Source organism: Balaenoptera acutorostrata, chromosome 14 (genome assembly GCF_949987535.1).
Source record: "Balaenoptera acutorostrata chromosome 14, mBalAcu1.1, whole genome shotgun sequence".
Lineage (NCBI taxonomy): Eukaryota > Metazoa > Chordata > Mammalia > Artiodactyla > Balaenopteridae > Balaenoptera > Balaenoptera acutorostrata.
Window position 1 is genome coordinate 26008602 of NC_080077.1, and position 24530 is coordinate 26033131.

At 39.2% G+C, this 24530-nt stretch overlaps 1 protein-coding gene across 7 annotated transcripts in view; it reads left to right on the forward strand.

The window, feature by feature from the left end:
• Positions 1-24530, forward strand: part of NHSL1 (NHS like 1) — a 246699-nt gene that overhangs the window by 197587 nt on the left and 24582 nt on the right. For all 7 annotated transcript variants that reach the window (XM_057527882.1, XM_057527884.1, XM_057527883.1 and 4 more), the window contains exon 3: positions 14329-14456. In XM_057527882.1, the coding sequence (XP_057383865.1) occupies positions 14329-14456 (128 nt within the window). The remainder of the gene's footprint in view (positions 1-14328; positions 14457-24530) is intronic.

A 24530-nucleotide genomic window follows, 5' to 3' on the forward strand; every position in this document is an offset into this window, starting at 1 on the left:
TAAAAATGCTACATTGAAGGTACTGTGGATAAGGTTTGTTATCATTCCCTGAACAACTGAAGTCCCTGGTGTTGGTTTAGAATCTTTGCAGGCTATTTGATATTGAGTAACCTTGGTGATGCTCCAGGACTGCCAGTGATAGGGCTTTTTCATTCTAAAGTGAAATGAGATCACCTCCAGTTTGGCTGTGCTCTGGTGGTGCTCAACTAGGGCTTGCAAACTCGCAGCACCTTCACATTTATCATGGGCACCAGAAAGCTTTCACCTTAATTTAAATCTGATTTAGTTCTTCAAGTCTCCTTAAATGATTTTGGGTATGTGAAGAGAAGAAATGTTAAAAACCAGTTTTCTGCCATGGCAAATAACATTTGAGGAATAATTCCTTCCATGGTTTGCAATGAAAAATAAAGCTAACAAACAGTTTTATCCAATGGTATAAGTTTTAATATTTAATTCCTGTGTTTTGGGAGGTTTGTATTCCACCCTAATAGAAATTAACCATAGAGGGAGAATATCAATCAAAATGACCTTTTTTTTGCCCTTCTGCATAAATGAGATTGCCTATGGTGTTTAATGTCAGTGAAGGAGATACTGGTCCCAGGGTATGGAGCGAAAAGACTCTTTTCAATGCCTTTTCAGTATATTAGTCAGCAGATTCATTTCCTGTGTGACTTTTGAGCTGATGACACCACCTTTTCCCATCCTGACCACTTTATCTCCCCAAACTCACTAAGGAGACTGAAATGAGAAGTCATTTGGAATAGTGCTAAAATAAGTGTTAGGCATATGAATTCAGCAGTCTGCTTGTCATTTCCCCCCTCCTTTGGCAAAACCCATCCATTTCAAAGGTGGCTTTTCTGACCATCTCTCTTCTACCTTAGTCCTTCCCAACACTTTTCTGGGAGCTTTCCTGTGACATCTGTTCTATCTGACCAGAAATCTTTGGGGGAGTTGCCCGTGATGGAATTAGTGTTTTAATGCTGGATTTGGTCAGTGTCCCTGACGTTCTACCGAGACCAAATTTTCTTGGATAGATAACCCAAATAGAGCACTGAGTATCGTCTTCCCTACCTGCTCTTCCCTCATCCTCTTATTTCCTGAACATATATATGATTGGGACCCCTTCCCCCTTAAATTCTGTGTTGCTGCTGGCCCCAACCCATACCTGCCCGTTGTGCTTAATAAACACTGATGACATGGGTGGGGTACCAGATAGATAGGCAGGTCACATGCCTGGGGTAAGTTAAGACGGAAGGTATGGCCAAAGATAAAATACACCTGGGTGAGGGATAGGGACGGCCCTTCTGTCACATAATCACAGTACCCTTTCAAGTACTGATGGTTCATTCATTAATTGAACTCCCTGGCCACCCACACTGAGTAAATCATGTCTGGCTTAGACACCTTTAGGAGGACATTGGCTTTTACTTTCAGGGCCTGGAAAGCCATTGGAGAGGTTTGAGCTCAGGAGTGACATAATCTGACTCATCATTTTTAAATGGTTCAATCTGGTTCTGTGTTAGAAGTTTGCAGTAAAGGGATCGGGGTGATGCAGGACACTGGGCGGAGATGACCACATTAATCAAGGGAGAGGTGGAAGCAGCCTGAATCAGGAAGCTTTGTTTAAAGCTGAGCTGAAGTGGTACGTTAAAATAACAAGACCTCTTCAAGCGTTTTAAGGGAACCTTGACCTGTAAAGTACTTCTACAGGAGCAAAATTAAACCTTTTTCTGAAACGCAACAGTATTCCTTAGGAACCGAAAGTAATTACCAGATATAGCATTTCTCCTCCTCCTGCGGTGATCTGTTAAATTCTTCTTTGTCCTTTGTTTCCTGTTTTCCTCTCGAGTTATTCTGTTGGTGAGTGTGGATCATCTGTGACATAATAAAAGAAACAGATTAACCCTCTTTTCCCTTCGGGCCTTTTATCATTTCTCACCTGGAATATGTAGGAAATCTTAAACTATGAAAATTCTGCTTCCTTCTTCGGGAGCCTCTCCTCCAAGTGGAAGACTTTTCCTTTTCTGTCACACCTACCCCAAATGGTTGAATGGATTTCACATCAAGCACCTTTAATATTATTTCTCCTTCTCTGTGGCTACTTACCTTCCTCTGAAACAGTTTTCTCCTCCTGTGGCTCCCAGACCAGCAGTAGGAACATCACCTGGGAACTTATTAGAAATGCAAGTTCTCGGGCCCCACTCCAGACCCACTGAATCAGACACTCTGGGACCCACTGGTCAGCCAAGTGGTTAACAAGCCCCCAGGGGATCCTCATGCACCTTAACTGGGAGAACCAGTGCTCCATAAATTGTCATGTGAACTTGTTTAATCAGTCAGCTAAATTGTAAACACCTTGAAAGTTGTAACCGCCCCCCCCCCTTCAGTTTCACTAGCTCATCGCAAGCTAGGGTTCGAACACACAGCTGTTCACTGTCAGAGTTTGAGCTCTTGACTGCCGCCATTCATCGCCCTGGCTGTTAGCGGAAGGTTACTTGAACAAACTGATTCATCTCCTTCCAGGCCGCTTCCTTCTCCTTGACACGTGGGTGATTGTTGGCATATTTTCTAATTGGCCGTCTCTTTCTTACCTGCAGTTAAACAAATTATACTCTAACACCTGGAACATTTTGTCTCATATGCACCATTAAGAGAGGAGATATTTCAGAACTTTTAGAGAGACTTGGGCTCAATCATTAAAGCCATATATTTTCTCCTTTTCTTTTTTATTTTATCGTACTTTGGATGCAAAGTATCTTTGACGTGACGATTGATAAAGAAGTTGTCTTATGGACTCAGATATGCAGTTTTTGGAAGATAAATTTGGATATAATACTTCATATATAATAATATGCTTTTATATCATTGTAAGTATTGCTGTATAACTTCATATCAATACAAACTCTTACTCTTAAGCAGAGAGGGGAGAAAAGAATGAATCATTAGTGTAATAGTAAACCAAAAAGGCATATTTATTTGGAATCTGTTATTTTAAATTGCTGTCAAATTATCTAGGACAATATGCATTGAAAATATCTATATTAAGTCCATGGTGTCTTTAGATTTAACATAGCTTTTCAACTCACTTGATATGCTGCAATTAACCGAATAACTTAAAAACATTTGACCATTTACAGTCTCTTAATTATGTTCTAATTTGTTGATTCTTAAAGACGATTTAAATAAATTGAAGTACAGCTGTTTTGAAGAAAAGAATTTATGGAAAGTCCAAATGTAATTTTGGAAAATCCAATATACATGACTGGCAAGGCAGAATCTGAACTACAGTATCAGTATGATTTCTTTCTCTTGCTCAGGATTGCCAAACCCAATAAATTAAGGTACTAGAAGGCAGATCCCTTCTATTTTAAAATGCATTTTGGTTTGATTTTCATTAAGAAAATAAGTTCCCTAATGTTTACAGAGCATAATATTTGAGTGCAGTAAATTTTTCCTACATGCTTGTTACTTGAAAGCTCAAACTAGAATCTTTAGCTATATAAGACCTGATACAGCTGTTGGACTGGAACTGATTATTGATTTTCTTCTAAATATATGTTTGTAGTCTTCTATGTTCTCAGTTCTCTGGTACCGGACAAAGATATGTAATAGAACTGGCGTTTGACCCTGTCACTGATAATCTGATGGATAAATAACTGGGATAGAAGTTTGGAAACCTGGATCTACCAGAAACTTAAAACACTTGTGTTTTATAATCCGTAAGACAGGTATAATATCTGCTTTCCTTCAATTCCCACAGAAATATTTTACACACAAATCAAATAGTGACGGCCAAGGGCTTTCAGTTTAGAAAATAACGCATTTATTAAGTGTCATCAGCAGTAATGGCTTTAAAAATCAGTGATCTGAAAAAAAGAGTTTCTTAGACTGTGGTTCATCACAGAACATTCTCACTGAAGCAGTACATCATGACCACTATTTATAATTAACTTTGGAACTGGAGTCCTCCTAATTGTTAATGACCTTGAATTATAGGAGGAGGATTATGAAAGATTTAATACTGTTAAAAAGAAACCACATTCAGATTTTAAAGTATGGTACGTCTAAAATGCTGTACTGTTGTGAAATACCAACATTGTGCTTTTGACCTGAATGTTTCAGCACTTTCCTAGCAGTTCATGCTCGTATACACCACCACTATACATATAACCTGAAAAATGACAAAACAGTCTTTCTTAACCAGTCCTTTTGCCTTTTAATGCAGCAGTGCTTGTTTTCTTTTTTTTAAGTATAATTAATTTACAATATTGTGTTAGTTTCAATTGTACAGCAAAGTGATTCAGTTGCACATATGTGTGTGTGTGTGTGTGTGTGTGTGTGTGTGTGTATATATATATATATATATATATGCTTTTTCAGATTCTTTTCCATTATAGGTTATTACAAGATAGTGAATATAGTTCCCTGTGCTATACAGTCGGTCCTTGTGGTTCACCTATTTTATATATAGTGGTGTGTATATGTTAATCCCAAATTCCTAATTTATCTCTCTCCCCTACCCCCGCTATCTCCCCTGCTATCTCCTTTGGTAACAATAAGTTTGCTTTCTATGTCTATGAGTCTATTTCTGTTTTGTAAATACATTCATTTGTATCATTGTTTTTATATTCCATATATAAGTGATATCATATGATATTTGTCTTTCTCTAACTGACTTACTTCACTTAGTATGATAATCTCTAGGTCCATCCATGTTGCTGCAAATGGTATTATTTCATCCTTTTTTATGGCTGAGTAATATTCCATTATGTATATATACCACATCTTCTTTATCCATTCATCTGTCGATGGACATTTAGGTTGCTTCCATGTCTTGGCTATTGTAAATAGTGCTGCTATGAACACTGCGTCTATCTTTTCAAATTGGAGTTTTCTCCAGATATGTGCCCAGGAGTGGGATTGCTGGATCATATGGTAACTCTATTTTTAGTTTTTTAAGGACAGCAGTGCTGCTCACTTTAAATACTTCCTTTATCATTGCTTTCTCTTCTTACTCAGACAAGCTAACGTTCAGCAAACCTCACTTTTTTCCCTTTTAGCATCCACTCATCTTACCACATCATTTCCTTAGGGTATAAACGACGAATCCCTTTTTCTTCCCACCTTGCATTCAATTTCTCTCTTTCTCCATCTCCTCCTTTTCCTTCTATCTTTCACTTAAGTAAGTCAGAATTTAGTAACCACTTATTTAAGTTAAAAACTTTGTTCTCTCAGAGTATATTTCAAAGTCTTTATAATAAATTCATGAAATTTTTCACTTATAATTGTCTCTTATGGAATTATAAATATGAAAAAATTAATTATGACAAATTATACAGATCAATGGTAAAAATGCCAGTGTGCTTTTACTAGCATCACTAGGTGATTTACTTTTCCTCATACAGGTAATGTTCGGACTCTTATTGTGGTTTAGTTGGAATTCATGTATTTGAGTACTGTTAGCTGAGTCATAGCATCTGGAGGAAGGTGGTAAATACAGGTGAGATCATGTCACTTCTCTGTTGGCAGTCTCCAGAGGCTACCCTCTGGCCTCGTGGTGACAGCCAGAGTCCTTACAGGAACCTCCAAGGCCCTGTGTAACCTGCTCCCCCTTTACCTGTCTAACCATCTCCTATTGTCCTTCCTCTTCACCCAGCCCAGATCACTCTTCCCTCCAGCTCTTTCTCAGGGTGATGGAACCCACTTTCTTCACTCAGATGTCACCACTCAGGTAGCCCTGCTTCAATACCACTCCCTATGCCCTTCCCTGCTTTATTTTTCTCTTAGCACTTTGGACCTTCTTATGTATTATGTAGTTGGTTCTTTTTACTGTTTGTTGTCTGTGACCTCTTAGAGCATAAGCTCTATGAAGACAGGAATTTTTGTTTGTTCTGTTCACTGTGGAATCTCCTGTGCCTATAACAGCACTTGGCAGACAGTAGATGATTCATAAACATTTATGACTTAACAGATAAATGTGGGACGGGGATGCTTTCCTCTGGAGTATACATGAGGAACCAAGAAAAGAGAATTGTCTTAGGGGCTAATGACTTCTTCCAGCTTCGATCCTGCCTTTTTGGCAGTAATTGCTACTCTACCTCCTTACTCCTTTTCTTTGCTATTCTTTCGTTAAAAACACCAGTTGAACCTGGCACAGCAGAGGATCTAAGGAAGTGTGTGATATGGTTTATAATATTGAAGAGTTCAGGCTAGCATGGAACGTTGTGGTAACTAGGGAAGGCTTTGCGGAAAAGGGGATTTGACGTAAACCTCAAAGGATTTTGATTGAGCTGTCTTGAAGTAACACAGAGACTTGGGTCCCCTGTAAGCATGCCATCATCTATAAGAGGGTTTGGGAACTGATGATGGTAATATACATTATACATTAATATGTATAATTAATATAAATTGAAGAATTTATAAAATAACCTCCAGAAGGGATCAAAAGATTTTCTTTTTCATCTTAAAATTCTGAGTCTTTTAATATTTTCATTACCCATTTGAGATATGCAGTGTTTTCACCTACAAACCTGCTTTCCCTTTGAGGAAACGTTAAGAGTCCATCTCTAATCTCAATTTTAGTAGACCTTAAATACCAACATTCTTTTAGAGAACATTTACTTATTTCATTTTGTACTCATATTTTTGTTCTTGTTGTTATGGAAATGTAAGTATAGGGGAAAAACTATAATAAAACTAGTTTAACATCTTTTCTTTCTTGGAAAGAGTTTAAGGAAACTAAAACCCAAAAGTGAATGTACTGATTTGCTAGATAAAGGCTAATGTTATTTTATACATAATTAAGTGTGGTACAGAGAGATATGAAGGAGGGTGGTTTCTCGTCGTAAGCAAGTTGATACTCTCAGGAAAGAGCACCAGCTTTGGGGCCAGAATACCTGGATTCTAATGTTGGCTCCACCAATTGGAGCAAGGTTCTTTTTGTGTCTCAAGGTTTTCGTACGTAAAATGTAGATAATTATTATCCCCATCTCTTAGGCTCATTGTGCAGAGTAAATGATTTAGTGTATGTAAAGTGCTTAGAGCAATGGCTTGTTCATAGGCAGCCCTCAATCAAAGTCAATATTATTAATACACAGTAGTTAGTATGTCTGCTGAGAGTTGTTTTTACATCTCGCCTTTTCCTACTACAAAGGGTAACTTTTCTTGGGACCTTAGAGATTGGTCCTGAAGCTGACAGATGTTTCTTGCCCAGAGTTGCACAGCTCTTCAGTAGCCAAACGGGCATCTCCAGACGCCCGATTCCTGTCAGTTTCTTTTCCATGATGCTCTACGATTTCTGCCAAAGGCACCCCTGCCCCATTTCTTTGAAGATCCTTATGAATGTCTTTCACATCTTAGCATCTCCTGGTTCCACACTGGGTTAATTTCCTAGGGCTGCGATGACAAAGTACCACAAACTGGGTGGCTTAAAACAGTAGAACTAAAAACAAAAACAAAAACAGTAGAACTTTATTGTCTTACAGTTCTGGAGGCTATAAGTCCAAAATCAAGGTGTTGGCAGGGCCATGCTCCCTTCAACCTCTAGTGGAGAATCCCTCCTTGCCCTCTTCCAGTTTCTGGTGATCCCACATGCTCTTTGACTTATGGCAGCATAACTCCAGTCTCTGCCTCTGTCTTCACAAGGCTGTCTTCCCTCTGTGTCAGTGTGTCTCCGAATGGTCCTGGTGTCTCTTTTTCCTCTTCTCATAAACATATCAGTCATATTGGATTAGGGCCCACTCTAATGATCTCATTTTAACATGCTTACATCTGGAAAGACTATTTCCAAGTGAAGTCACATTCATAGGTACCAGGGGTTAGGACTTCAGCATATCTTTTCTAGGGACACAGTTCAACCCAGCGCACATACTTTCAGATCAAAGAACCTTGATCCTTTTCTCTCCTTGCTTTGGTAGTTACAATATATCAAATACATTAACCAAGCACCTGGCTGATACTCTTTCAGTGTAAAAATGCCCCTAAGTATAAGGCTTTGTGTTACATGAAACTGATTAGGTTTGTAAATTTTGTAGTTAGATTAATTCAAATATTTGTGCTCTTTCTTGGATAGAGAGGAGTTAGAAATAAATGTTCAGGCCATTGACAGTAAGAGAATCCCCGTATGAGTGTCATACTCACTTAGGAAAAGCAATACAACCTCATGATGTTTTGGTAAAGATGTAGCCAACAGCTTGGTCAAACTGTAGAATCTTAAAGAACTGTGTAGGGCTTCCCTGGTGGTACAGTGGTTAAGAATCCGCCTGCCAATGCAGGGGACGCGGGTTCGAGCCCTGGTCCGGGAAGATCCCACATGCCACGGAGCAACTAAGCCCGTGCGCCACAACTACTGAGCCTGCACTCTGGAGCCCGCAAGCCACAGCTACTGAGCCCACATGCCACAATTACTGAAGCCCACGCGCCTAGAGCCCATGCTCCGCAACAAGAGAAGCCACTGCAATGAGAAGCCCGCACACCACAACAAAGAGTAGCCCCCGCTCGCCGCAACTAGAGAAAGCCCGCATGCAGCAACGAAGACCCAACACAGCCAAAAATAAATAAATAAAATAAATAAATTTATTTAAAAAAGAAAAAGACAACTGTGTAGCCAAGCAGGTCTTGTTATGGAATTGCTTTCTGGCTTTTAAAAGTGGGAGAGTTTGAGGTAGTTGTGGTTTACGTGGTAAATGCTGACAGCAGTGACTGTTTTTTGAGCACCGGCCAGGTGGAGGGTTCTGTGCAGAGTCCTGACACACCCTGACCTAGTCTCTCACCTTAAAGAGCAAAGTACTTGGAAATATTTGTTGACTGATTCTGATGACAGCTTCCCAGAAGAAGTAATGTGCCAGCGCTGGAGGTGGGATCTGAGTTTCCAGGAGGTTAAAATGCTGTCCCCCAGGTCTCACAGGTGGTGAGCTGTGCCTTGTTTGTCTGGATTCCAGACACTCAGCGGCTTCTCCATAGAGTCCCTCCCAGAGGTTAACGTCCTGTTACTGAAACACAGCAGGGTAGCTTTTCATCGCAAATTCCACATCGAAAGCCTCTCGATCTCATTCAAGAAGGATTGGAAATAGACACTTAGTAAGTGTTGGGAGAATGGGTGACAAGAATCTGGAAAATCATAGATTCAGTGTTGTCCCTCTTTTTGGAGGAATCATTAGAGCTGGTGTGGGATAGTCTCATTTTCCCCCTTGCTTATGAGGTAGGGTTGCCCTTCCTTGTCCCCTCTGAAGTTAGGTATGGCTGTGTGTGTGGCTTGTTGTGTCCAAAGAAATAAGAGTGGAAGTAAACTCTGCTTATTTCTGGCAGAAGTTCCCAGAGCCAGTGTGAAATGCACATTCTCCCAGCGCTGCTGCGTGACGGTGCAAGCACAAGCTGAGAAGGACCTTCCCTCGGCCTGGTCCCTGCGTGACTGGTGAGCAGAGCCCCCAGTAGCTCTGCCTGGACCGGGGAACATGCAGGAAAGAATCTTCTTGTTGTATTAAGCCACTGGGATTTTGGAACTGTCTGTGACTGCTGTATATTCCAGCGCATTGTCACTAATTCAATACATTGAGGAGCAAAACAGAGAGAGTGGAAATTCATCAAGGATTTCCAGTAGAGAAAGTGATTTTGAAGATAACTCTAAATCTTCTTGCAGCAGACTCAGCATATCTAAAAATATTAAAACAGAAAGTCTAAAGAATAGTTTAATATGTGAAGGTTTGGAGGACAGAACAGTATTAAATTCACAAGATGTTTAGGTAACCATCTAATCCTATGACAGTATTTTTTGCTTCTATATTAAAAACTTTGGTCTACCAAGGTATTCGTCCATTGTTCTTGCGCTAAAGAACATAGTTTGACATGAAAGGAAGGAGGAAGAAATTTGTGGCTGGGAAACCAGAGGACACAATAAACAGTGACACCTTTATCCAAGTAGTACCGTGAGAACAATAGCATGGTTTTACTCTTAATTTCTGTTGCAAGAGACGTATGTGTTAAAGACAGAGCTTCTATTACATTTAGTATCGTGTTTCCCTCCTGTGGTTACTGGCATTACCTGGCTTTAAATTATGCTTTGCCTTGCTCTTACCATCAGTTCAGTGTTTGAAAAGTCTTTGTTTATTCATGATGGCTAGTACTCACTTACATCTCACTCCACAGACAATAAACTGAGTTTTTAATGAACAAAGCCGTGGTTTAGAAACTGAGAGCCATTGCAACTTGACAGGAAGAAATTTTCCTAGATTTCCCGTAGAGTTGGAATAAGATAAATGGCAATGGAATTTGATGAGTTTACTAGATTGCAGAAATCTGATAAGGGTATAAAAAATTGGTCATCTGCCATAAATTTATATGGACTGATTTTTTTTTTTTTTTTTTTTTTTTTTTTGGCTGCGTTGGGTCTTCGTTGTTGTGCGCAGGCTTTCTCTAGTTGAGGGGAGCAGGGGCTACTCTTCATTGCAGTACGCAGGCTTCTCATTGCGGTGGCTTCTCTTGTTGTGGAGCACGGGCTGTAGGCGTGCGGGCTCAGTAGAGCACAGGCTCAGTAGTTGTGGCGCACGGATTTAGTTGCTCCGTGGCATGTGGGATCTTCCTGGACCAGGGATCGAACCTGTGTCCCCTGCATTGGCAGGCGGATTCTTAACCACTGCACCACCAGGGAAGTCCCTATATGGCCTAATTTAATCTTAGACCAGCATCATGTTCATTTGATATGCTACTGTCTGTTATACTACTATTTAAATATTTTTGTGACATAAACTTAATCTTGGGGGAAAAAAGGCATTATCTTTTAAACTAGGCTTAAAAGGTGACACACATTGGAAATACTAATAATTGTCAGCCTTTCATGCTTTTAACTTACGGATAATAATTTTGTAATATTTTGGTCTTTTAAGATTCAACAGGTATCAAGTTATTAGACTACTTTAAATTTCTTTTTAATTAAAAAATTTTAATTGAAGTATAACTGTTGTACAATATAGTTTCAGGTGTACAACAAACTGATTCAATATTTAAATACATTACAAAACAATCCTAATAAGTCACCATACAAAATTATTACAGTATTGTTGACTATATTCCTTATACTGTATATTACATCCCTGTGACTTATTTATTTTATAACTGGAAGTTTGTACATCTTAATCCCCTTCACCTATTGGGTGGTGCCCAACCCCACCTCCCTCCCTTCTGGCAACCATCCACTTGCTCCCTGTATCTATAAGTCTGTTTCTGGTTTGTTTGTTTTGTTTTTTAGATCCCACATATAAGTGAAATCATACAGTATTTGTCTTTGTCTGACTTATTTCACTTAGCATAATACCCTGTAGGTCCATCCATGCTGTTGCAAATGGCAAGATTTCATTCTTTTTTATGGCTGAGTAATAGTCCTCTGTATGTTTGTGTGAATATTGGAGTACATATAACTTCTTGAATTAGTGTTTTTGTTTTCTTCAGGTAGATACCTAGAAGTGGAATTGCTGGATCGTATGATGGTTCTATTTTCAATTTTCTGAGGAACCTCCATACTGTTTTCCATAGTGGCTGCACCAGTTTACATTCCCACCAACAGTGCACAGGGGTTCCTTTTTCTCCACATCCTTGCCAACACTTGTTATTTCTTGTCTTTTTGATGATAGCACTTTGCTTATTTTTAATATCATTGCCAAGAATATCAGAACTAATATCACCTTTAGAGATGATCTAGCCTAGCAGTCCCTTGCAGAGGAATCTTTTTCAAACACATTCTTACATGGCATCTGGTACGTGAAACAGATTTTTTAATATTATAAACTTCTATAATTTGAGACTTGTACTTATAAGGTCAGTGGATGAGGGGAGAAAGGATTATTTTGAACAAGAAAAGGACTTAGCTTAAAAGGGCCTTGGCCTTCACTTTGTATTTTGTTTTGTTTGGCAACTATTTGAAAGCACTGAATTACGTGATAAGTAGCTGCCAGTGGTAATAGGTTTTATTGGTTTGTTATACAAGGTTCACCCTGAATCCTTAGGCGACTTCAGTTTTATAGGACTACAGAAAAGTTAATTTAGCAATACAAGTTAATGACATGTAGAACTATGGAGCTGTTATTTTTTATCTTAGCTTTAAGATTAAAAAATAAAATCAAATATTTACAGAATCCCAGAACTCTGCACAGAACACCATTTGAAAACTAGTCATCATGCTTCACGTAACATCGCTGTAGAATGAGAGTATAGAGTCTGGTTGTACTATCTACTTTTGCAGAGAGATTGTCAAATATTGGAGAAAATGTGAAAGTATTTCTCACTGAAAAGGGTTAGTGTTAGTAAATCCTCATTTTTAAAAATGTGTTCTGGAAGTTTCCGAAATTTCTTTTTTAATTTTCTCTTTTACCCAGTATTAACAGTGGTTGCCAGCCCACACATTGTTCAGCCCATAAGTAACTGAAGTAGTAGGGTTTAGCTCTCTTATGATTATCAGTACATTTTTTAGTTAGTTGGCATTCTAAAAGAGCCTCATGACTATTTCCATGGGGCTTTTAAAAAATCTGATTTATAGTTTTGGTTTGGTTCTCCACTCCCACTGTGAGGTAGATAGCACAGGAGAGTGAGGAATTTTTTATTCTCCAGTTGCAGAATTTTTATCCCTCCACTAAAGCAACTATTCATCTTCTCTTTGAAGAAGAAGCTTAGCTCCTAGTGTTAGAAGGGAACTCTGAAGATGCCCTACTTTAGTTCTGTGCCATTAGGTGCCTGGTTTTGTGAAGCTGTGCAGAGAGGGAACTTGTCCAAAACCAAACACATGTCACCTTCCTTTACCAAGCTGGATATTTAAAGGAACCCTGTGGGGAATCCTTTTGCAAGGCAAATGCTCCTCTGAGGTATCTGGGTAATAGGAGAGCTCCTGGGGCTTTGAAAAGCCATTAGAACTCTTCTTTCTGTGCTCACCCCCACCCATGGGAGTTATCAGTGCAATGGTTTGTTGCTCCTTGAAGAGAATCTCTAATCTCTGAGCAGCCAGTGGCCCTGGTCCCCCCTGTGATCCAGGGCTGCTACTTGCCTTCCACTCAGTGGTGCCAGGCATTCCTCTGTGGACCGGAAGACATCTCAGACTGCCAGCCAGCTTGTACTAACTAAATTCTGCACAGTGATTATAGGCTGTTTAGCATCAAAGTTAAATTGAGAAGTAAACACAAAATGAGAGCATTATAATCCATGATTTCTCTTGTCACTTCCAGCTAATCAGTCTAGAAAACAAGCCTAGCATGAGAATTGCTTGTGTTTTTTGATGTGGAATTACTAAATCAATTGTATCATGTCAAAAATTATAGCTAAGTATGGAAACCAGTATGGAGGTTCCTCAAAGAACTGAAAATAGGGTTGCCCTATGATCCAGCAATCCCACTCCTGGGCATATACCCAGATAAAACTCTAATTCTAAAGGATACATGCACCCCTATATTCATAGCAGCATTATTGACAATAACCAAGACATGGAAGCAACCTAAATGTCCATTGACAGATGAATGGTTAAAGAAGATGTGGTACATATATACAACGGAATATTACTCAGCCATAAAAAAGAATGAAATAATGCCATCTGCAGCAACATGGATGGACCTAGAGATTATCATACTAAGTGAAGTAAGTCAGTCAGAGAAAGACAAACATCACATATCACTTATATGTGGAATCTAAAATATGACACAAATGAACATATCTATGAAACAGAAACAGACTCACAGACATAGAGAACAGACTTGTGGTTGCCAAGGGGGAAGGGAGTGGGGGAGGGAAGGATTGGAATTTGAGATTAGTAGATGCAAACTATCATATATAGGATGGATAAACAACCAGGTCCCACTGTATAGCACAGGGAACTATAGTCAGTATCTGGTGATAAACCATAATGGAAAAGAATAAGAAAAAGGATATATATATATGTATAACTGAGTCACTTTGCTGTATAGCAGAAATTAACACAACATTGTAAATCAAGTATACTTCAATAAAACTGAAAAAAAATTACGGTAAGTAAGACCTTGGATTCAAATTCTGAGTCCACTGCTTACTTGCATAACATTACACAACAAGTGATTTAATTACCCTAAAGTTGACTCAGAGGGTTGTTGTGAGGTGTAAAGGTAATCCCTTTGAAGTGTATTAATGTGGCATGTAGAGTGTGGCAGCTGCTTTACTAATTCTTAGTTCTTTTTATCATCATTTTTATTATTAATATTGTCATTATTTTGAAATTGTGTTATACGTAGAGAAATATTACTAGGAAAGGTAAGTAAGGAGGATTAAACTAATCCCGGTTCTTAAAGCCCTTTCTCCCCTCCCCGGCCTGTACCCCTGCAGAATGTGATAAGCTGCGGCGGGATGGCTACCGGAGTTCTCAGTACTACTCCCAGGGACCCACCTTTGCAGCCAACTCCAGTCCATTCTGCGATGATTATCAAGATGAGGATGAAGAACCAGATCCAAAGGTAAGGCTTCTAAATGCAACAGAGGATCCTGGACTGGATCCCAGAAGAGAAAAAGGACATAAGTTGGAAAAACTGGTGAAATCAGAATAAGTCTGTTTTTTAGTTAATAGTATTATCCCACATTAATTTCTTAGTTTTGGCAAATGTACCATGATTATGTAATATGTCAATATTAGGGAAAACTGGGTGGAGGGTACACAAGGAGTTCTCCATACTATCTTTGCAACTTTTCTGTAAGTCTAAAATTAGTCCAGAAAAGGTAAGTTCAGGACCCAAGGAATTCATTAAAGGGACATAATCAGTGTATTGATTTCAGTACAGTATTCAATAAACTACATGAGATATTAAACACTTTATTATAAAATAAGCTTTGTATTAGATGAGTTGCCCTAACTGTAGGCTAATGTTAAGTGTTCTGGGCATGTTTAAGGTAGGCTGGGCTAAGCTGCAATGTTCTGTAGGTTAGTGAATTATATACATTTTGACGTTTGTTTTCAACTTACGGTGGGCTTATCTGACAAAACCCCATCGTAAGTTGAGGAAGATCTATACAAAGAAGGTCTTTTATTATAATAGGAAAAGCAGCTATTTCAAAATTCATCTAGCCTATAATTTTAAAAACTTACTTTTCTTTTGTTGGTGTAAGGAAAATTAAAATCAGAAGATGAATCACATGGTGAGGATTTTGTTTTGTTTAGATTAAGTTTTTTCAGCTTTATTGAAATAGAATTGACAAATACATTTGTATATATTTAAAATGTGATGATCTGACATACATGTGCTTTGTGAGACGACCATCACAATTGGGTTGATTAACACATCCATCACCTCAGTACTTTAAACACAGAATTATAATTCATTTTTTAAAAAGTAGTTATTAAGCATCTTCTGTGTGCCAGGGACTCTTCTAGGTGCTGGTGATGTAACAATGAAGCAAACAAAAGAAATCCTCGTCCTTGATGGTGCTTTGATTTGATGGTTAGACACCGAGAATAAATAAGCAATGGTGCTGTACTAGTGACGTGTGCTCTAGAGTAAAATAAAACAGAACAAGAGGTTGCAATTTTAAATTAAAGGGGTAGGCCTTCCTGAGCAAAGAGGTGATTGGGATTAAAAGAGTGAGCCATGCAGAAGTCTTGGAGAAGGACATTCCAGGAAGAAGCAGCAGCCAGTGAATAAATGTTTCTTAATGTATATAGCATTTACCTGCTACTACAAAATGCAAAGATTAATAAGATATCTGTACTTGCCTCAAGAAACTTAGAGCCTCTCAGGTAGGGAGAACTCACCAGAATGAAAAGTTTTACATATATTAACATGATGCAATAAGTGTTTGTCATATAGTGACATTCGAAAGAGAAATTCTTCTGGCTTGGGCAGTCACGAAATGGGGAAGGTGTTGGGAGAAGGTGAGGTGTGTAAGAAGAATATTTATAGACTACTGCAACAGGCAAGATGTCCTAAGGACCTAGAGATCCAAAGAGTGGCTGTGAATGGTGAGGAAGGGGGAAGTTAAAAGCTAAAGTTAAGAGATGGTGTTATTCTAGGAGTTAAGGAGACAAATTTCGAGTCTTAGCTCTGCCACTTGCTGCATTTCTTTGGATGTATCACTTGGGCCTTCAAGGCATTAATTTCTTTATCTAGAAAGTAGTGAGTGGAAAATTGTTCTCTGAGATCGGAGCTGTAATTCTTCCCAAGTTAATTTTAAAAATTAACACAAGGGCTTCCCTGGTGGCGCAGTGGTTGAGAATCTGCCTGCTAATGCAGGGGACACGGGTTCGAGCCCTGGTCTGGGAAGATCCCACATGCCACGGAGCAGCTGGGCCCGTGAGCCACAATTGCTGAGCCTGCGCGTCTGGAGCCTGTGCCCCGCGACGGGAGGGGCCGCGATAGAGAAGGGCCCGCGCACCGCGATGAAGAGCGGTCCCCGCACCGTGATGAAGAGTGGCCCCCGCTTGCCGCAACTGGAGAAAGCCCTCGCACGAACCGAAGACCCAACACAGCCAAAAATAAATAAATAAATAAATAAATAAATAAATAAATAAATAAGAAAAAAATCCTTTAAAAAAAAAAAAAATTAACACAATACCAATACAGTAAGTCCCCTACATATTAACGAGTTCTGTTCCGAGAGCATGTTCGTTAGTCCAGTGTGTTCGTAAGTCCAGCAAAGTTAGCCTGGGTACCCAACTAACACAATCGGCTATATAGTACTGTACTGTAATAGGTTTACAATACTTTTCACACAATACGTATAAACAAACACAAAAAATAAAGAAAACATTTTTAATCTTACAGTATAGTACCTTGAAAAGTACAGTATGGTACCAGCTACATCACCGCTGCTTTTACACTTGCTTCCGGACATCCTGGGCTTGAAATAAAGATACTGTACTACTGCACTCTATACAGTACTGTACAGTAAAGTACACAAAAGCATAAGCACTTGTAGAGGATGCACGCATGTGACAATGTATGCCAGATATGTGAACTGACTTAAGTGATTGGGCATGTGAACACGGTTCACATCTTTGAAAGTTCGCAACTTGAAGATTCATATGTAGGGGACTTAACTGTAAAAAGTTGAGTAGTTTTGTTCTGTTTTAGTTTGGAGTTATTTTAGGGGATGGGAGGAGGAGGGCGAGGACTGGAGAAACTGAGTCCAAGGTTCCTACCTGGGAAAGCTGTAAAACAGAAGAGCAGTGGGGGAAGGAGAACCGGCCTGACCAGGTATTAAAACATAAAGAGTCAAGAATCACTCCAGTGTGGCACCTGAATATACAGACCAGTAGGACAGAATATTAAAAACAGACTATAAAGTCCAGGAGTAGACCTAAATCTTTAGGGATTTAGTATATGATGAAGTTGGCATTTGAGATCAGGTGGGAATCCATTAACTGTACGAGGGGCTCCAAGCTAGCAGTTTATGGTCTCCACGTTAAGACCAAGACCCCTAACTGCAATCATGTCCTTAAATGTCACTCTAACAGTTGGGATCATTTTAAACATGGAGTATATAGAAGTCAACTTAGAGGGAAAATTCTACTGGGGAAACCCTCCACTTTGTATTTCCAGGTGGGCAGTGGAGGTAGGGCTATGGTGAGGAGAACAGTGAACTATAGAGAAGAAGGGACAGGTAAGTTAACAAATGCTTAGGGGACAAATGGTCTGACAGCAAAATTAGGATGAAAAAGCATCTAACTTGCATTCAAGAAATAATTAAGCATCTGTTATTTGCGTAGGATAGAAGCACTCTCCTAAAATGAGAATTGCTAATAGGGCAAAAGTTAAGGACATAAATTAGAACAGAAAACTTAGGGGACGTCTGTTCTGGTTATTTATTCTGGCTAATCATTCCAGAATAATTATCGTAATGCAAAACTTTTCCCAAATAGGACTTGTGTTTATGGCGTGGTGAAAGGTATTTTGCTAATGATGTCCACGTGTATCTTTCAAAGTAGTGTAGTGTAGCAAGAAAAGAAATTGCTTGAAATATTTCCAACTATATATGTTATATATATCATTAAATAGTAAACATGCTGCATGAAAAATGCTGTCTGCAAAGAGATTCAGAAATCTCACAAAATACCTTTTTATTCAACTGTGAAATCAAAGAGTAAGGCATTGCTTTAGTATTGTCCTAGCCTTGACATTTTTTTGTTCTTTTAGTTTTCAGTGTGTACCAGGTACTACCAAAGAGGTTATTCAGGTCTTTGAAGAAAATTCAGTTATAGATGACAGAACACTTCCTTGAGAAGGCATTTCTCCAACGGCCATTGTTGGAGGTTATGTTTGATGAATATCTTCACTGAATCAAGGAAACATTCATAGAGGCCCCATTGTCTCAGCAGAAAGAATGTCAGTCATTATTCAATCTCTTGCGTAGAATTCCCCCTCAAACAGATAAATTAGACTGGGATTGTGGCAGTAAATCGTTGGCTTTAATGGTATTGATAGAAACAGAAATTTTCTTTTCTAGTTTCTGTTTTTCTTTGAACTGGCATCTCAGGTTCTGTTTTAGTCTTCACTGATAAGAGGTATCTAAATTGAAGGAGGACTTAGAAGACGACAGAAGGACAGTAGCCTTACTCTGTGACTGCACATGGAGGAGGCTTGTATAAGGTGATGCTTCAGAACACCGGTCTGGGGCAGCTTTTCCACCTGTCGAAGCTGGTGGCCTTGGCAAATTGCTTCCCTCTGTGAGCTTCAGTCTCCTCAACTGTGAAGAGTCATAAACGACATGTTCTGGTTTTGCTCAGGACAGTCTGGTTTACAGCTGCTCTTCTGTGTGATTATTAAAAGCACCCCTTTCACTCTCAAAGGTGTTCTGGTTTTGATAATAAATTGCATGATTACCTCACCCACCTTGAGGATGACTGTGAGGTTGAAGTGAATTAATGTTTGTAAGATCCTTAAGCGTGGTGCCTGGTGCACAGTATATGCACAAATGATGATGACAAGTGTCTTATAAACTGTCTGGTTTTATGAAAATTGGCCGCTCTTTCAGTCACTCTGAGCCTTTTATTCCACCCACATAGAATTTCCTACCTAAGGCAGTGAATTTGAGAGGTTTCAGCAATTACTAAAAAATTTCTAATTGTGTCTTCACAGGTTATCTACGTGTAGAACTACCAGTGGTTATACTGGTACTAACTTTATAATGATAGTGAAATACTTTAAAACTTTTTCAAAATTATATCTCATTTTCACAAGAACTCCCATGAAATAGGTACTTTAATAATTATTACTATCATTTTAACCATCTGGAAACTGAGACTCAGATATATGAAATTACTTTCCCAAGAAGATCACATAGCCAGAATGAGTCAGAGAGGACATGACCCAGGGCTTCTCACCTTATATTTCATTTCTTTTCATTGCACCATATTGGTGAAATAAAAGGGCAAGATTACTAAATTACCCAATGCCTTCACATTATGCCTGCCATTGTCATTTTTCCTTCTATATTTGACTTGTCTGATATTCATTCATTCATGCTATTGTTTTCAAAAACCATTTAAGTCCTGCTTGGTCTCAGTATCCAGACAGGGCCCCTAGCCTAGGGTAACTTACCATCTAGAAAACATTTATGATGATTCTAGATACAGTCATTTCTTACTGGGTCTCTCTGGGTGAGTAATTTCAGGACACAATGGAAGCACAGAGGAGTCTTTGCTGGCTCCTTGTGTTCACTGCTCTGCAGTTTGTGGCACTTGTTACTTTGTACCTTTGCAGGCAGGGTGGGAAGATTGGGGTCTGTCATTTCCAGGCCTTTACGCATTCAAACGGTGAGGGTGTCTCTCATAACTTGTTCCGGTTTCTCTTGCTACACACATCCCATTAAATTGGAATGGGCTGTGTTCATATCTGCCCTCCATTCTAGACTGGGGCAGGACGGGGGGACGGACACACAGCCTTCTCATTGTGCTGATCTCTATATTCCCAGTATGGAGCGAAGCACCTGGCACAAAAAAAAGCTCGGAGTCTGGGCTCGGTGCTGTCTGTGAGTCTACTTAATACTTACTGCAACCATGCAAGGTAGCTTGCATTGTGCACATGTCACAAATGCCTCTTGGAGGGATTACACCACTTGCTTAAGATCACATAGCTTTTAAACCCTGAAACAGAGTTCTCTCTCTCTTTTTAAAAAGAGCATTATGTGGTATAATTTACATAAAATAAACTACACATCTTTAAAGTATACAATTTAATAAGTTTTGACATATTTATACATACAGGAGACCATCACCACAATCAAGATAGTGAACACACCCTTCACCCCCAAAAGTGAACTAGGATTAAAACCCAAATCTGTGACTCCACAGCCCCTGTTTTCCCTCAAACAATGAGTGTATGCAGAATTGAGCCTTAGCTACAGCTCTTTCCTGCTAACTACTCTGTTAGGGGAGTTTTGTATTGTTGAGATAATAGGAAGAACATCTTTTTCAACCCATCAGCCATCAGTAAAAGAGTGGATAAATAAATGTATTAGAATGGGATGTAGGCTTCAGTGAAATGGATTAACTATAGCTCACACAACAACATGGATATGTCTTCGAAACATAATGGTAGGCAAATAACACTACAAAGAGACTGGTACCATTTTTATAAAGTCAAGCAAGTCTAAATATGTAATTTAGACATATTTATGCACACACATAACAAAAATTTAAGGAATGATAAATAACAGAATTCAGGAGAATGGTTACCTTGGGGGAAGCAGGGAAAAATATGGGGTGGATGCAATTTTTGGTACTATTTTAAGTCATGAGTTGGGTAGTAGGGTCTTAAAAATTCATGTTATGTTACATACTTTGTATATATGATTTATTATAATAAAAGGTCGTTAAAAGTAAGAAATTACATTATCACTTTGAACATTTAGGTTCACTTAATATGTGATTGTTTAAATCCAAAATATTTTAATTCAGTACATGGTAAGAAAGTTTAGAGCCCATGATAAAGAGGCTAGGTTTGTGGTAATATACTGAGTAGGAGAGAAGGAACAATTGAAATTATTTAATAATGTGAATGTGGAAACCACCTCCTGGCCATCGTGGAGCTGCTGGATGGGCCATGAACTGTGCTTCTGTGTGGATCCCCCCAAACCACTACCCTTGGTTTTTGTTGTTGGGTCCAGGGCCCAGGAGGCCGGGGGGAGGAATATGGAGAGAAGAGAATGAAGTCAGGATCTTTTGTGTCTAAGTGTATTGACAGTGGAAGAAGCATATAGCCAAAAAAGACTCCAAACATTTTGGTGCCTTATAAAACTATCTAGAATCTTTAAAAAGCAAGAGTTGACCCAAGAAAGATTTAATTCTGGAGAGAAAAACACCATGGACTAAGTAAGTGTCCTATAAAAAGGACCAGAAGGTATGTGGGTTTCCTCTTAAATGGTGCTCTATATAGTTTCATCTGTTCTATATCTATTTTTATGTAATAATTGCTAAATGAATGCTAACCTTAACTCTGGCTATAATTAGGTTTTCTAATTTTTAAAAGCATAGCAGATTTAAAAAAAAAAAAAAAAAAAAGCCTGGGTGGGCATATGTGTTTCATAGTTAAGCCCAATTTTTGGTAACTTGGCCATCTGCCAAAGAGACCATGTTTCAGGCCCCACCATCCATCTGGTGAGAGCTTGTCTGATTTCCAGACAGGACCTAGTAGTCTCAGAAATGCAGGACTTAACAGCATCCAAAATTCACAAAACAACTGCTGGTATGGCAGGTGATCTCCCTTTGTAAATTAAGCAATTTGACACAAGAAATCGAGGTTTCTTATGTTTCATTTGTGACTGTCCATTCCTTCCAGGATAAGAATATGGGGTGTTAATGAACATTACTGATCAATTTACAGTTTTTAAAACTGCATTTAAGTTTTGAAAGCAAGACCACTTTCAACTCAATATTTAAAAAAATAATTTACCCTGTACTGAGGGATCCCTTAACATGAAGCATGGCGACACTATTTAAGTTACTCTGTTCTCAACACAGGGAGCTTGAGTTGCTCAAAACGTACAGCTGGTAAATGACGGAGCCAGCATGCTGATACTTACTGTTTTTTACTCCAGAGTGTAGTGTTCCATCCACTACACCACACTGTTGACTTTACTCTAGCTTTTTTAAAGGTTTTGTTCTATTCAGAGATATAAATGGAGATTTTATTTTTATTTTATTTATTTTTGGCTGCGTTGGGTCTTCGTTGCTGCATACGGGCTTTCTCTAGTTGCGGCGAATGGGGGCTACTCTTTTTTGCGGTGCGCGGGCTTCTCATTGCGGTGGCTTCTCTTGTTGTGGAGCACGGGCTGTAGGCACGCCGACTTCAATAGTTGCAGCACACGGGCTCAGTAGTTGTGGCTCGTGGGCCCTAGAGCTTGCAGGCTTCAGTAGTTGTGGCGCACAGGCTTAGTTGCTCCTCCGCATGTGGGATCTTCCCGGACCAGGGATCGAACCCATGGCTCCTGCATTGGCAGGCGGATTCTTAACCACTGCGCCACCAGGGAAGTCCGGAGATTTTAATTTTAGATAGAAAACCTAGTAATTTATTGCAAATATTGCCAAGTTGTTATTTTACACTGTTTGACAGCAGAAGCTTTGAGGGCACATGTGGGTTCTAATCCCAGTTGCCCACTTGTGAACTTTCCAAAAGTGAAGTTGCTTTACTCCATTTCCTTATTTTACAAAACAAGGCTAATGCTGTGAAGATTAAATGAGGTACCAATTCCTATAAAGCCTGTAACCCAGGGCAAGGCATTGAGCAATCAGTTACTAAATGGTGACCCCCTTTTTAGCTAAAATTGTGAAATAGCTCTCTATGCAATTCTGATTTAAAGCCTTCTGAAACTTACATTCTCATGGGAGAGACAAACAAGGTGAATAACTAAAATATATGCATACTGGTGATATGTACTGAAGAGAAAAAAGAAAGCTGAGAAGGGGGATATAAAATATTGGGGAGGAGTTGAAATTTTAGGTAAGTGAACAGGTAAGACCTCAACAAGAAGGGGACTCTTGACTAAGCACCTGAAGAATAAGAAGGTGCTATCTGTGAGGATGTCTAAGGGAAGAGCAAGTGCGAAGGCCCTGAGGCAAGAGAGTGCTTGGTTTGTACAAGGAACTGGATGGAGGATGGTGAGGCTGGAGTAGAATAAATAAGGGATAGAATAGTAGAAGATGAGGTCAGAGGTAGCAATGGGCCAGTTCATAGGTCATGTTGGGTCTCATAGGTTATAGTAAGGATGCACAGGAGCAGCACGATCTGACATATTTTATTTATTTATTTTTTTTAACATCTTTATTGGAGTATAATTGCTTTACATTGTTGTGTTAGTTGCTGCTGTGTAACAAAGTGAATCAGCTATACGTATACATATATCCCCATATCCCCTCCCTCTTGCGTCTCCCTCCCACCCTCCCTATCCCACCCCTCTAGGTGGTCACAAAGTACCGAGCTGATCTCCCTGTGCTATGTGGGTGCTTCCCACTAGCTATCTATTTTACGTTTGGTAGTGTATATATGGATCTGACATATTTTAAAAGGATCCCTCTGGCTTCTGTGTTGAGCAATAGACTATTAAAGGGGCGGTGGGGAGAAGGGGAGGGTGGCCAACAAGGTCAGAGCATGGAGACCAGTTAAGAGGCTAAGGTAATAATCCAGAGCATTACAATATCCATCTTAATGGAGTAATTGTGATGTGTTCTGCCATTGAGATGGTTGAGGTTTTTCCTGTTCCCCTGCTGCATTTATAAATACTGAGAAGAATGAGAGTCAGATCATTCTGGAAGTTGTACCATCCTGGTTTTTTATTTCTCTTTAGTAGATTGTGGCACTGTATAACGGTCCCATTTGCATATAACTTTATCTGTGACCTGCATGTCTGGGAAGTTTTCTTGCAAAGGAAGGGAGCACTTTATAAAATAGATGATCTTTGTCACTGGTCATACTGGAGCGGTCCCTGGTCATCATCCCATGGCAACGAGGCTAAACTGAAATACTATATCATTGTGATAGTTATCAATTCTCACACTCTCAGTCAACTGAAAGAAAGGTAGGTTACTAAGGCTGATGAGCCCCATTGAGCCAAATACAGACCACAGAACAGTGCTTCTTCACCTCCCTCAGCAGACGTCACACGGAAAAGGGAACCCTCTCGGTAGGGTGTCACCATGCTATTTATTCTCCATCAAGCTGAAGCTTTACTTTTCTTTCTTTCAGACCGTTTTGATTAGGATTTGCTTCTTATGGCCTTTAAAATTTGTGCTATATTTCAAAGTTGCCTGAAAAATTATTTCTATCTATAGATATCAGAAAATCAGAGTAACTTCTAATTTACTAAACTGAGATTCAACTTCAGACATGTGACCTTTACACAAACTGCATGAAATTCTCAAAATTAATTTTAATTTGTGTATGTGTGTGTTTGTGCATCTGCAACATAAGGGTAGATAATAAGTATTATAAATCAAACCTAACGCGAGTGTCACAACTGCAAAAAGGATAGAAATAATTGATTTACATCGGTATGGCTTAGCTGCTGCTGCTGATTCAAAAATCCCTTTGATTGCCTTTCAAGGA